The 14,243-nt window shown below is 43.6% G+C and overlaps 2 protein-coding genes across 3 annotated transcripts; one reads left to right on the top strand and one right to left on the bottom strand.

The window, feature by feature from the left end:
* Positions 1 to 6: 6 nt before the first annotated feature.
* On the top strand, positions 7 to 11,222 carry slc45a1 (solute carrier family 45 member 1). 2 transcript variants are annotated; one of them, XM_019892506.1, is made up of 10 exons: positions 7 to 137; positions 1,429 to 1,874; positions 2,927 to 3,019; positions 3,255 to 3,479; positions 3,727 to 4,556; positions 4,971 to 5,124; positions 5,749 to 5,925; positions 6,026 to 6,231; positions 8,113 to 8,338; positions 9,938 to 11,222. In XM_019892506.1, exons 2-10 carry the CDS (start codon positions 1,451 to 1,453, stop codon positions 9,964 to 9,966), a joined length of 2,364 nt encoding a protein of 787 aa, XP_019748065.1. In that variant the 5' UTR covers positions 7 to 137; positions 1,429 to 1,450; the 3' UTR covers positions 9,967 to 11,222. The 2 variants fall into 2 exon arrangements, with proteins under 2 accessions (XP_019748065.1, XP_019748064.1); XM_019892505.1 differs by lacking the exon at positions 9,938 to 11,222 and having other exon boundaries at positions 8,113 to 9,074.
* On the bottom strand, positions 11,067 to 14,169 carry LOC109529225 (prothymosin alpha-A). The gene is made up of 5 exons (XM_019892508.1): positions 14,003 to 14,169; positions 13,399 to 13,476; positions 13,010 to 13,076; positions 12,841 to 12,908; positions 11,067 to 11,940 (listed from the first exon to the last, which is right to left on the bottom strand). The coding sequence occupies exons 1-5, from the start codon at positions 14,051 to 14,053 to the stop codon at positions 11,869 to 11,871; spliced, it is 336 nt and encodes a 111-aa protein (XP_019748067.1). The 5' UTR covers positions 14,054 to 14,169; the 3' UTR covers positions 11,067 to 11,868.
* Positions 14,170 to 14,243: the final 74 nt, after the last annotated feature.

Consider the following 14,243-nt stretch of genomic DNA (forward strand, 5'->3'; position numbering starts at 1 on the left):
GGGGGGCAGTTAAAGGAGTGACTGCATCAAAGGAACCTAACAGCACCTAGCATGGCTCCCGTAATCCATCTGACACCTCTTTTTATAAACCACCATGGTCGCTCTGTAGGCGTCGCGCGGCTATAAAGCCTGACAAGGTAATTATCTATTTTTAATTTGCACCTCTTGTCTTTTTGCGTGGTCTCTCTCCTTTGCGTAACTACATCGATGGATTAATTTGAATTTGAACGGTAAAGACGAGCTTGTCTTTGTATGGTGTGGTGCGCCATTAAATCCAGTTTCCTGCATGAAATATTGAAAAGGAAGCAGGCTTCACGATGCCGCATACACACTGGGCGAGCACATGGGTAATGCGCAGCTACATGCGCATTGGTGTCTGCAGTGTCCTCCTGACCGGTGTACTGCCCACCCCCGATCCCCCGCCCCCTTATGACCATGAGCAATGACTTCTGGAGCCGGCCCACGTCTCTATTTCTGCCATTAATACTGATTATTGATCATTCAAACACCTACTACAAACCAGTGGGGGCAAAAGTATTCACACTCGTTATACTTAAGTAGTACAGATTCAACTCATCCATTTACAGTGACTAAAAGTGTAAAAATATTGAGTATGAAATGTATTTATGCACTAAATGTTGTGAAAGCGCTATATAAATCAGCATGTATTGTATTTTATTGTATTGTATTGTATTGTAAAGTGGAAGAATATGTACATTTTTTTCCTGCCAGTTATATACAATACCCGTTTTGATTGCTTGGCACAATGGAAAAAATAAGACTTCTGATGATAATAATTTCACTGAACGGAGGTATTTGAAGGTGACAAAAATGGTTTTAAAAAACAAATAGTAAGTGTAATAATTAAATATTAAAACTATGTAAAGTGTGTAAAAGCTTTAGTAAAAATAAAGCAAACAAAAACTATCTTCATCTCAGTATGCATGTACTGTATTTTGTTGCCTGTACTGTATCTTGTTTCTCTCTCTCTCTCTCTCTCTCTCTCTCTCTCTCTCTCTCTCTCTCTCTCTCTCTCTGTGGAACTGATGTTCAGCTATTCACTAAGAAACATATCTACTTACAGTACTTGAGCTTGTCCTATTATGCTCTAAGATGCCCCAAGCTGGTGCCAACGCTCTGGCTAAATGGAAAGTTGTAGCCTAATTGGTGTTTAGTAATGTTGTAAAATGAGGTTGAAATGAAGTGTTTTGAAATCAAAGCATGTGGTACATTTATAGTTTAAACAATTGAAATAGGAAATGATCAACATGTTTGGAGGGGGTGTCAATTAGTCCATTTTTTTTGTCGCAGCGGGACTTGTCTCTGTCCCCTGAAAAGAGACTCTGTTGACTGTTAATTTTTTTCGGGGCCGGAGCTCAGTTGGCGTATGTCTTGGGTCAGTTGTGACTTTTGCTCACTGTGCTGCAGAGTAAGCTGCGTTGAGAGCGATATGTCATCTCCGGGCATGGGTACCCCCAGCGATCCCCTCCTGGCCAGTCCCGGCATGGGGAGGCTACCCTCGGCTCAAGATGGACTCTGGAGGAGCTCGTTGCCCAAGACGGCCAGCTTCCCAACATCCTCCACCCGACTCCTCAGTCACCGTGCCAACAACTTCCAGCGGCAGCCCAAGCGGCGGAAGCTGATCCGACCTTCCCCCCCTCCGCCACCCAACACGCCGTGTCCCCTGGACAGACTAGACCTCAGCGAGCTGCCCCCAAGACGCGCCTTCCAGGAGCTACTCTTCAACGGTTGCATCTTGTTCGGGATCGAATTCAGCTACGCCATGGAGACGGCTTATGTGACACCCGTGCTTCTGCAGATGGGCCTGCCTGACCAGTTCTACAGCTTGGTGTGGTTTATTAGCCCCATTCTTGGTAAGTTGGGATAAGGGGCGAAGACTAGGTACCATTCATTCATTCATTTTCCGATCCGCTTATCCTCACAAGGGTCGCGGGGGGTGCTGGAGCCTATCCCAGCTGTCTTTGGGCAGTAGGCGGGGGACACCCAGAACCGGTTGCCAGCCAATTGCAGGGCAGACAGAAACAAACAACCATTCGCACTCACACTCACACCTAGGGACAATTTGGAGTGTCCAATCAGCCTGCCATGCATGTTTTTGGAATGTGGGAGGAAACCGGAGTACCCGGAGAAAACCCACACAGGCCAGCCGGGGAGAACATGCAAACTCCACACCGGGAGGCCAGAGCTGGAATTGAACCCAGTATCTCTGCACTGTGAGGTCAACGCGCTAACCACTTGACCACCGGGCCGTCGACGAGGTACCAGAGTTTTACAAACTTGTGTTAGCTGGTATCTACCTAGCCGGACCGTTTTTAAGCAGCCTTATTGGCGAGAGAAGCAGTGGTCCACCGTGGTCACAAGCCAATCACAGGGCACGTAGTGGTATCACTTAGCCCATGTATACATATATATTAGAGTTGCAGATGAGCTGGAACCAATCCAGCACTATTTACACTCCAGTATGTGCCCTGTAATTGACTAGCGACATGTCCAGGGTGTGATATCTTTTCAGAAATTGAACATCGACCAGTCCATGGTTTGTCACTGTCCTTGTAACGTTGACCAGTCCGGTGTTTGTCGATGACAAGGATACCATTGTGTCTCTGTATGCCATGTGATTGCCTGATGAGCGGTCCATTGGTTGTCTAAATGTGCACTGCTTCCGACTGGTATACAGTCCATTTCTATGGGTCTTTTGAAAGGTGATGTATACATCGAAATTGTTATCCCACCAGAGACAACACACCCTGGACTAGCCGCCAGCTACCCACAGGGCAGATCCACACAGACTATTATTCATACTCAAATTCACACCAAAGGGCCATGGCAAGAAGATGCAAACTGGACCCTAAATCTGAGAATCCCTATGTCATGATTATTGTTGTGGCCTGTCTTTGTTTTCAAGGATTCCTGGTTCAGCCTCTCATTGGAGCTTGGAGTGACCGTTGCACATCCCGGTTTGGACGCCGGAGACCGTTTATTTTCGCTTTGGCAATAGGTAAGACACACTAGTGTCTCTGTGATTTAGCCTTGCACTGTTGAGTAGGGACTTGAAAGAGATGTAGAGAGTAGGCGGTGTGTTGCTTTTTTAATCCCTCATGTGGATTATGGAATAGATCATCCATGAAAAGCACAGAGAAATCATTTATTATTAAGGCTTCCTGTCGCATACGAGTACAGATTTTGTGGGGGGCGGTTTTGCACCCCAAACTAGTATTCATATTTACCTCCAGGGGCGTTGGTCGGTCTAACTCTGGTGCTGAACGGGCGGGACATCGGAGGAGCGCTGGCGGACACGGCTTCCAATCACAAATGGGGTATCATACTGACTGTGTGCGGTGTGGTACTGATGGACTTCAGTGCAGATTCAGCAGACAATCCGAGTCACGCCTACATGATGGACGTGTGCTGCCCAGAGGACCAGGATCGGGGGTTGAACATCCATGCTCTGCTGGCAGGTGGGCTTCGGGTTGACTCATATTTCATCCTAGACGAGCTCGACAGCTAGCACGAGTGCGTTATACACGTTACGATTTTTAACGTTTTAATGATTTTTAAGATATGGGAGAGAGGGCTAAAACTCAGGTTAATTATCGGTATGTGTGGTTTAGGTCTATCTCAGATAAGCTTTTAACCGTAGGTCATGAGTTGAGATTCAAACCCCTGTTTGCGGGATGCCAAACAAATTTGTTTCATTTGACACAGGACTCGGAGGTGGCTTCGGGTACATCGTGGGCGGCATCAACTGGGACCAAACCCATTTCGGAAAGTCAATGGGAGGTCAGCTGCGGGTCATCTATATGTTCACCAGCATCACCCTGGTGATCGCCACAGCCATGACTCTTACGAGTATCCCCGAGCGAGCGTTGCCAAAGAGCCAGCCCTCCAGCAAAAACCATCTGAAGAGCCCCAACCTTCTCCTTCCTCCGTCCCCGCCTGCTCCACCGGGATCTGAGCTGGCAGTGGACGACGAGAGCGAGGGAGGTCACTATGATTATTGCTTGTCAAATTCGAGCCACCCTGACTCTTTGGCGCATTCCTGCAGTGCCAACGCCCGCCTCTGCGCCGGCCTCACGAGCCCCATATCACCCATGAGCCCCCTTACGCCAAAATATGGCAGCTTTATAAGTCGGGACAATTCCCTCATCGGTATCAATGAATTTGCCTCCTCATTGGGGACTTCCTACATAGACTGTGTTCTCATAGACTGCTACACGGGGCAACAGACACCACAGGGTCTCCTGGCCCCTAACTCTATATCCATGCCTCCGGGTGACGCCCCTGCCCCAGAAGAGTCCACCCAGGCAGAGAGGCAACCCGATAGGGTGTGTCAACCAGACACAGAAGGTGCCCCACAGTACCAAACAGCATCTCAGGTCACATCGGGGCCGCAGCCCGGTCCAGAACCACGTCGAGGGTCCGCCACCGGAATCCTGAAGCGACCCCAGAGTCTGGCACTCATGGAGGAGCCTATAGCGACCCAGATCGTCGGGATGGAGAACGGACGTAGGAGAACTGTGACATTTAGCCACCAGGTAAAAATAATTCAAATTAAATTCATATCGTTACCAGTGGCAGTACCTGACTACCAAATTAGATTGACATGGCAGCATTTATAGGCTGTATCTGATTGGTTAAAAAAAAAAAATAGCCAATAGAAATTCTACAAAGTGAAAAAAAATATTTTTCAGAACAAATTAATACTTCGTACAGTTTAATGGTACAAATATTATAATTTAGAATATACATGTCGGTCAGTGCTTCTGATAGTGTTTAGGCCAGCAGGCAAATCCTTGCTTGCACTGACGGTCTGCTCATGTATTTTATGGTCTGCTAATGTATTTTATCCACAAACACACTTCTCAAACGCATACTATTTATTTTGTGTGTGTGCGTGTGTGTGTGTGTGTGTGTGTGTGTGTGCGTGCGTGTGTGTGTGTGTGTTGCAGGTTGCAAACATTTTGCTGAACGGCGTGCGCTACGAGAGCGATCTAAGCGAGAATGCGGAGACGGGGGATTCTCAGATGTCAATGAAACTTTTGTGTATAGCCATTTACCGGATGCCTCCCTCACTGCGCAGCTTATGCACTAACCATTTTTTGGGTGAGTGAATGAAATGGACAAAAAAAGTTTGCCGTTTAGAGATGAAACGGAACTCTAACTCAGTTATCTAACTGAAGTCCATCCAATTTCTCGAGTGGTTGTCCTTTATTAAGGTGGATGGTGCCATTGAAGGGCGAACGTATAAGCATCATTTTCCCGGTGTTAGAACCCTTAAAGTATCATATCTGTAAACAGAAACAGTGACACAACACATAGATAATGTTACCATACTCACTGGCGTATATTCTTTATCATCTGTAAAGAACAACAAATATGACTGCAGCTTACTGAGTTGTGACCATCTCCATGTACACTATATCTGTATGTCTGTATTATACTACCCCGAGATGGCCAATATGTGCACACCAGAAGGAACAGCACAATGGCCATTGAATTATTGAAGCAAAACATGTGGCAACAAATGTTTCATTCATTTACTTTATATTTAATTAGTGTATACCATTGTTGTAAAAACTGTTTTTGGAAAGTACTGTACAATGTTAGAGAGTGCAAGCGGGCATTTCTCCTTCTATTCGCATAGCGTTCGGTTCGGAGGGTCCACTGTGACATTTAATTGTGAAGTCCCATTGAGGGTACAGTATGTGTCCTGCTGTGTTCTTGCAGGCTGGCTGTCCTTTGAAGGCATGCTTCTCTTCTACACGGACTTCATGGGGGAGGTCGTATTCGAAGGAGACCCCAAAGCGCCCCACGACTCCGAGGCCTACCAGCGCTACAACGCTGGGGTCAGCATGGGCTGCTGGGGTATGTGCATCTATGCATTCAGCGCTGCTTTCTACTCAGGCAAGTCTCCACACTCCCCCCACCTCCGAGCCTCGTCATGTACACATTTTGATTTATCCTAATTCTGTCCTAATCTGCCTTGTTTGTTGTATATTTCCAGCCATATTGGAGAAACTGGAGGAGCGCTTCTCTCTGCGCACGCTCTACTTTTTTGCGTACCTGGCGTTTGGACTGGGTACGGGTCTGGCCACGTTGTCCACCAACCTCTACGTGGTGCTGTCCCTTTGCGTCACCTACGGGGTGCTCTTCTCTTCGCTATGCACACTGCCTTACTCACTGCTGTGTGAATACTACCAAAGCCCTCAGGTCAGTCCCAGGATTGCATGTGTGATCACATTGAAGACTCTTGTGCAGCGGCTTCCTAAAAGGAGTTTATTTGGTCCAGGCTTCTTATTAATTTTACATGCAATGGTTTGGGTAGCATTATTAAACAAGCGTAACAAGAACTGAAGGCAAACAATGTAAAAAATATAGTTAGACTCTATGTCGCAGTACTTTATATTTCCTGTGAATATGATGACACTTTTCCTCTCTTCCCTGGTGGCATATCACATCGAAACCGACACACACACACACACACACAAGCCAAAAAGCAAAACACACTTATGGAGTTTAGATCCTTATTAGTCTGAAGTCTAATGGGATTTGCTGACATCACCTGTGGTAATACTTTCAACTATGCGTAGAGAGTTTCCATTGTCCTTAGAAGGTTACTGAGTAATATGTAACCCTATTAAAAGCCATTCAGCTCATTTACAAAAAGGTTGGTGTCAATTCCTAATTTCAAAAGCAAGTCAAAGCCCCTGTAAGTGGAAGATAAATGTCTCAGGGCTCCAAACTGGCTCTACACGGTGGTATTTTGCCCCTAAAATTTCAGATAGTGCAAGTAAATCTACTCGCGCTGATTGCGCACGTGCAACCAGGAAATGTACTTGTACTTTTTTTAATTCTTTTTTTTTTTTTTTTTTTTGCTGAGAAACTTCTGCTCAACACTTTGGTCCATGTATCAGTAAAATAGTAAAAAATAATGGAAATATGAATATTTGCACAAGGTCATTCACAGTGTGCGCCCCTTAATATTATACTTGCTCCACTAAAATTTCAGGTTTGGGGCCACTGCCCTCCGAGTAAAAAAAAAAACTTAGTCTGGAGCCCTGTGTCTTCTAAATTTGACATGCCACAGAAAATAGTGTTGTTGCCAAATTTGAATGATTAAAAAAAAAAAAAATCACCAAGTATATAAGATGAGGCATGAAAACTGTGATGAAAAATCAAACCATTTTCTACCCTCTCAAAAGCTGAATGCATGTAACTACTCTCTGCTAAAGAATGGATGCTACTTCATCTAGCATCTTTCTCATGCCGACACGTCACGACATGTTTGATCTGTGAAACTATCCTCTCAAAGCCACCAGGGGCCGGAATACAGTCTATATTCCATATATATTCCACTGGGTCGATGCGAGGCTTTTCACACCACAAGAGGCGCTAGCCACCAACTAGCTCACCAGCTAACATGGGCCAAGTAATTATATCTCCGGCTATGTTTTTACAGCAGGGCGTAATGCCCAATTCGGATTTTATACGAACTTTTTATGTACTGGTTTGCGTTACAAAAACGAATGTGAATCCAACGCATCCATGATGTAACATGCATGCACACAAAGCACAATGAGTAATGTTCCCCCAAAATAAGATGTCAGGTTGTGCAGTTTTTTTTTTGTTTTTTACAGAAGTAAATATTTTTACTTCATTTTATCATCTCATATCACCAGAGTCGTGAGACGAGAGGAGAGAGAAATATTTTAGGGATATGAGGCAAGGTTCCTTACTTTAATGAAGACGTCCACTAAACATGACGTCAAGTCATTCTCGCATATGATCAATGAAACCTATATCAGGCTAAATTTCTGTGATCACCACAAATGTTCACTTTATGCTTCCTGTTTCTAGTAGGAATAACTAAATAACCAATGGGTTAATTTTCATTATTCTCAGAACATTTGACCCCAAAATATGACAAAGAACACAGGAATTGGGTTCGCATATTGTTCATATGACTACTCTCTATGGTTACTCTCAGAAAAATAAGACAGAAATTTGACCCAACACCAACACCCCATGAATTGAGTTGATGAAATAACCCACCTGTTTTTAGAGCGTTTTCTCTGCGCCTCCACCTTTCAGTTCTGCGGCTCATCCGAAGAGGGCACCCGACGCGGGATGGGGGTGGACATCTCACTGCTCAGCTGCCAGTACTTCCTGGCGCAGATCCTGGTCTCGGTGGCGATGGGACCCCTGACGTCGCTTGTGGGCGGCGCCCAGGGGGTGATGTACTTCGCCAGCCTGATGTCGTTTGTGGGCTGCGCATATTCGTCCCTCTGCGTTGTATATCAGCTGCCCGCCGCGGAGGGTGAGCCCGCCGAAAGCGAGACACGGCCGCTGCTGGCGCAAATTTAGTTCCGATAGGACGCATCCTGCCACGCACTGTACAGCACAAGCAGGCAATTTTACAGCTTTCAACGACACAGACAGACAGACATTGTGTTCATACAGTGTGTGCGCTCATGCTCATGCGTTTGCATTCACTTTTGCATTTTGTATAGCATCCCCTTAGGATGGGAATCACTACTTTACAGCGGGGCGGGGAACGTGTATAGGTAGACCTAAGCGGGAGCACGTAACTAGGCTAGCTGGCTAAATCCGCCTCACGCTAGTAACATAACCCAAAAATGGAATGGGCAAATTCTTGCTCAAGATGTTCAATAGCTACATGTGATTTTTAAAATGGACAGACAGGTGAGAATATTTGTAAATGAAGCGAAACAAAATTATCACTAATATAAATGTAAAATGTTAACTGTCATTAGCCTCATAGAATACTTGCCCAAATGTTTCTTTTTTTTTTTTTTTTTTCGGAAAACAAGGAAAAACACAAGTCAACGTACGGGAAGAATGGAGTTGCCTTGAATCAAACTGTGAATTTCCATATCCTGGATGTCTGACAATCTATGACGAAAAGGAAAAAAAAATTCAGCAAGCACATTGCTATTTTCTGCAATTGTGACAGTAATTTAAGTGATTAAGGCAATCATGCTGTTAGGCTACATTCCCCCTCTCATGTTTTCATTATTCCGTTCTGATTTAACGTATTTCAACTAAATAAAAATGCTCTTTTTTTGTTTATATGATTTTATTGCATTATTTACAATAATTCAGTGAAAAAAAAGCTAAATATTTCTACATTTTACAATTAACCATTTAATCAAATATATCACATGTACTGTATATTTGCAATTGTTTATTGTACTATTTTTATTTCATTTACTACAAACTAATAAATTCTTGTTTGTTTATAGGTAACAATCACATGTAAATATAAAAAAAAAACTATGAATACCATTATTTAATTGGATTTAGTTTTTTTTTTTAACTACATTCATGCAACAAATACGATGGGACTGTTGATAATATATATGTTAGGTGGTTGAATTAAGGGAAAAAGTGGGCCGCACGTGTGGCCACAGGCCATAGTTTGCCAACCCTGCCTGAGAAAGTTGGTTAATGGACGAACAACAGCATACCCATTGCTTTGCAGAAAATAAGTGACAAAAAGTATACGTGATGATTCTGGACTGATTTGAACGGCATAACTTCATCCAAAGCCTGAATTTATCCGGGTCAGCTCCCTTTCATCCATCCAACCATGCTCCTTCGCCATTGTCCTCATTCGGGTCACGGGTGAGCTTGTCATCCCCCCACCCTTGAATTATTACTCTTCATACAACATGTTTTTCTTTTCATTAATTGTCTTGCATGAGCTGCTATGTGTTTGAGTTAGCATGAGCATAGCAAGACACAAACACACTTGGATGTGTGTTCGGGATCCCCCCGCCCCCCAAAGTTTCTGTCACTTTGAAAGCCACAATATGCTGCATACGCTGGTCATATGCTGTGACCCTCCCTCTTGACTGGCCAGTGTAATAATGGCAGTCATTCTTGTCATTATCAGGAAGAGGAGAAGTTGAAACTGGGGTGTGAACATCAACATTGAGAAGAACACACAGAGACCCCCCCCCTCCCCTCCTCCACTGAAGGTGGACAGCACTGAAAGCCAAAGACTCTTTTGGGTGCATTAAAGCCAGCAGCAAATATTACATTGAATACCATTTGGAAGCCATTTTTTTCCTATTCAAACACAGGCAAACATCCCAATTCAACAATTTGTAGAAACCATCACTGATTAATGCTTCATCAGCAGAATGTCAATATTTGACTACATGTACAGAAGCAGCTTCCGTTTTTTTCTTTCATGAAAAAAATACAATAGTTCCTTTGTTCAGGATGTTTTAAAAAAAAAAGCCTTTTCAAATTAAAATCGATCGTTTTTGGACTCGTGTGTCAATTGTTTTGTCATCCATTTTGATTTGAATGTGCATTTGAGCTTGAATTACTCAGATGCGCCATACGGGGGAGCCAAAGGACAAGTGTAGTCGGCCCCCTTCGCCATCGTCACAATAGCGGTTGTGGGTTTGGAATCATTCCCTACAGCCTACACCTTAAAGTTTTATTTTATTTTTCAATAAACTACACAGTTAACCCAACAGTCAAATGAAAACTCGTCTCTAAACATTACTTGGAAGTGGTAATCACATCATTACAATGTAGCGGATCAATGATATGGTTTACTTTAATATTGAGCGAATATATTATTTTAAAATGAGAATTGCACAAAATTAATACAAAGCATGTAGTCCAGTCCATCATTTTGTCCCATGGTCATGGCATAACCTATACCCACTATATTCCAAGAACAACACAAAATGGCAAACTCACCATATAGCGGACGAGCCCAGGATGTTTGTTTGCTCCTTTCCGCTTCTTGGACATTTTGATGAAGTGGGTCAAGTGACGTCATCTAAATGAGGAGCTCTCAGTCATGTCACGAAAAAGAGAGACGCACAGTCTAAGACAGACACACTACTCAAGACATACTATGCACACACCATACATTCTCCAGTAGACATTACAGTAACACATCACACGCACTCTGCGCTCTAAAAACTAGTGCGAGACAGACACATACACGGTGGACATTCAAGACAAATTAAACCGTACACACCAACACACAGAGTAGAAAATTAAGTAAAAAGACATTTTATTTGTTTGAGAATATACAAAGCAGTGGATGAAGTAACCCGATGTCACGGCTGGATGTTAAAGAGAGGCAGTCTTGGACACAAAAGCGGGTTACCCAGCCATAAATGTAAACTCCGTAAGAAAATGGGGAAAACAAACCAACAAAAAAATGTAAATGGTACAAACCTGCGTGGAATGCATACAGAACAAACGAGACCAAAGCGTTAAGATTTAAGAGGGGTTAATTAATGTTGGCAAAACAACAGAAAGCCCACCCCAACCAAAATGGTAGTGGCGTGGAGGCCCTTAATATCATGAGCACCATCTGTTATGCTAACAGGGCGGCCGAGGATTAACTAGCAGCTTAAACACCAACAAAAGATTACGCATCAACTAATAACGTTTATTATTATTAGCCCCAGCTTAAAACTTATCTTTGGTCCTTGACGTGAACGTGAGCAGCTGCCTGAACGTTTAAGCAATCGGCTGGTCAGAGCTGACTTGATAGAGGTTGTGCTTACAAACAGAAGCAAGGAAATGGAAATCAACTCGTGTCATAGAATGGCCCCGTTTTGCACACATACAAAAAAAATGCTCATTTTAAAGACCAATAAATAACATCTTGTAGAAAGAAAAATAGGGAAAAGAAGAGGGCCACAATGTTTCACAACTCCAGTGCAATGTGAGAACATGGGAGGAAAAAAAAAAAGAGGGGGGAGGGGAGTTGGGGTAACCTAGAAAAAGCACAAGCTCTACAACACCATGTTGACCAGTAAGACTGGGCTGCATACAGAACTGCCATTTTTAAGCCTTCACTTCCGCCTCTTTTGAGTCTCCATTTTCCTCCGTCTTCTGTTTTTTGGTGTCCACTTTCTCCTACCAAGCAAGGAGGACAGCGAAATGTAATGAATTGTTTAAAACAAAACTTGAAAAATTCCCAAGTGTAAAATTGATTGAAATGTGGAAGATGAAACCTTAAACAAATGGAAATGTATAATTGGATTGAGGTAAGCGTAGGAAATACCTCAATTTGGGAATTTTTGTGGAATTCTTCAAAACATAGGAATTCTGGAATGTTTAATTTTGTGTGAAGTCACAATTATTTAAATCCAACTTTTTCATGTTTTTTTTCGATGTTGTACTCATCAACAGTTTTGAAAACAATTCATTGACTGGACGGGTCTGGTCTGTTTTCCACAGCGAAAACAGATGTTTGCAAATCCTTTACTGTGACTAAACAAAACAAAATCAGGTAGTCTGCTTTCACGAAGGACTACAGAAATTAGATAATTATTGTTGGGGGCTGAAATCACCAGATTTGGACAATTTTAAACTAAACAATGGTGCTAAATGATTATTCCATTATTAAAATAGTTTCTGATTATTTGTAATTGATGATCAATTACTTGTTGAGTAATCAATTAATTTGACACACACTAGTTAACAATTTCTTTCATGAATGTATAAGGAAATGTGCTGTTTTTTTTTTTAAAGATTTTGGAGGATTGGTGGATTAAGAGGTTTGAATTGGTTGAGAAAATGTAGAATGCCTTTTGTAAGGATTAGGTGGGATTGGGGGTAATTGAAGCAGTTTGAATTTGCTGAGAAATCCTGAATTCATTGAATTTCACCTGTAATATGCAAAATTTCTTCAGGAAAATGTGGAATTAGCATATTTTGAATTTTTCGGGGCAGGGAGGTGTCAATTGGTTTCGAAACTGGGTTTAAAAAAAATTCTGAAAAATGGTGACGATGGAGACGGCACACGTGACCCACCTCCTCTTTATCGGCAGCACGCTTCACAGGCTGTGCATCCGTCTCCTCAGCAGGGGGCGCCTCTTCCTCTGCAAAAAAAAAAAAAAGTCGCATTTGTGTTCTTCAAACAAACTCGAATGTCAGTTCAAGGTAATGAGACTAATAACAGGAACAGATAGTAAAAGGGTACCATCTCCATTCTTGTGCTCTTCCTCTACTGCGGCATCATCAACTTTGTCACTGTGGTCTGCACCATTCTGAGGGAGCAAAATGTAAAATGTAGTCCTGGTAGTTGGAATAATACTCCACAGAAACATGAAGGAATAGGGAAGGGTGTATGGGGTGCTTTCTTCTCTCCAGAGGATTAAAAACCAGAAGCAGCAGGCTCTCTGGGAGGACACCCCCAATGGAGGAGTCTCGCTTGCCAACATCTGTGCCATTTTCCACAAGGCACACAAAGAGCACGAGGCCCAGGCAGAATGGCGACACCTGCACGACGAGGGGGCTTCTCGCCATAAGACAAAAGCCCCCCGCCCCCGCCTTTCCCTCTCTCCCGGCGAAAGCTGCCAGCAAACTCACAGTTCCATTAGCAGGTGCGTCCCCGTTGTCTGTCTTCTCCTCCTCCTCCACTTCAACTTCTTTCTTCTCTTTCAGCTCCTAAAAAAAAGGGGGAAAAGACCATAAACATGTGCCGTCGTTCTTCTTTCAGAGTTTAAGTGCCGGTTTTACCTCAACCGTGCTTTAGGCCCGCGAGGTTTAAATTCGATTAATTTGTCAGACAAATTCACTGGGTTTTTTTCCGCCTCGTTCTCCGCGGCGCACGCGCGTGAGACGTCAAAGGGCTTCTCGTGCTTTTCCCGCCCACAGTAAAAAGCACCGGCTGCTTTCTCGTCGGCCCTTTTGTCCATGTTCACCACCAAAAAGGCAACATACACGCCATGAAACGCCTGGTTCTCAACTAAAAACGACACACGAGGCTTAAAAACGCTCAAGAACAGTCCCTATTCGACGGAAGCGTCGAGGTTTATTTTTAATCGCCGTTTTAACACGATGCACTTGCCAAACCTCCATTTTATCTCTTTAAGAGCCAAGGGGTGACCCGTAGCTAACATTTGCAACTTTATCAACTTCTTAAGCATAAAAGGTGACGAGTCGGCGTGAGGACAAAATGAATGAAACGCACCTTGGCTGTAACCTCTGCAGTTGCGGTGGTGTCAACAGCTGTGTCGGCCATGTCTACTTTGACAGTGAGTTGATATGATTGTTTAATTCCTGATTTTGGGGGATTTTTGTCGTCGTCGTCTCGGATACGAGTCCAGTGACGCCGAGGGAGAAATGATGTCTGCCCGTCTCCGCTTTTTCTGTGGGAGCTGCTTGAAAACCACTCTTGTTGGAGGCAGAAGCTCAACTCGGCGCCCAATTGG

This window comes from Hippocampus comes, unplaced genomic scaffold (assembly GCF_001891065.2).
Source record: "Hippocampus comes isolate QL1 unplaced genomic scaffold, H_comes_QL1_v1.1 scaffold137, whole genome shotgun sequence".
Classification (NCBI taxonomy): domain Eukaryota; kingdom Metazoa; phylum Chordata; class Actinopteri; order Syngnathiformes; family Syngnathidae; genus Hippocampus; species Hippocampus comes.

Coding starts and splice junctions, on each gene's coding strand:
- slc45a1 (XM_019892505.1), top strand. CDS start 1,451: ATGTCATCTCCGGGCATGGGTACCCCCAGCGATCCCCTCCTGGCCAGT. Junction 3,020..3,254: donor TATTTTCGCTTTGGCAATAG/GTAAGACACACT, acceptor ATTTACCTCCAG/GGGCGTTGGTCGGTCTAACT. Junction 6,232..8,112: donor AATACTACCAAAGCCCTCAG/GTCAGTCCCAGG, acceptor TCCACCTTTCAG/TTCTGCGGCTCATCCGAAGA.
- LOC109529225 (XM_019892508.1), bottom strand. CDS start 14,053: ATGGCCGACACAGCTGTTGACACCACCGCAACTGCAGAGGTTACAGCC. Junction 13,077..13,398: donor ACGCACCTGCTAATGGAACT/GTGAGTTTGCTG, acceptor TTGCTCCCTCAG/AATGGTGCAGACCACAGTGA. Junction 11,941..12,840: donor GTGCTGCCGATAAAGAGGAG/GTGGGTCACGTG, acceptor CTTGCTTGGTAG/GAGAAAGTGGACACCAAAAA.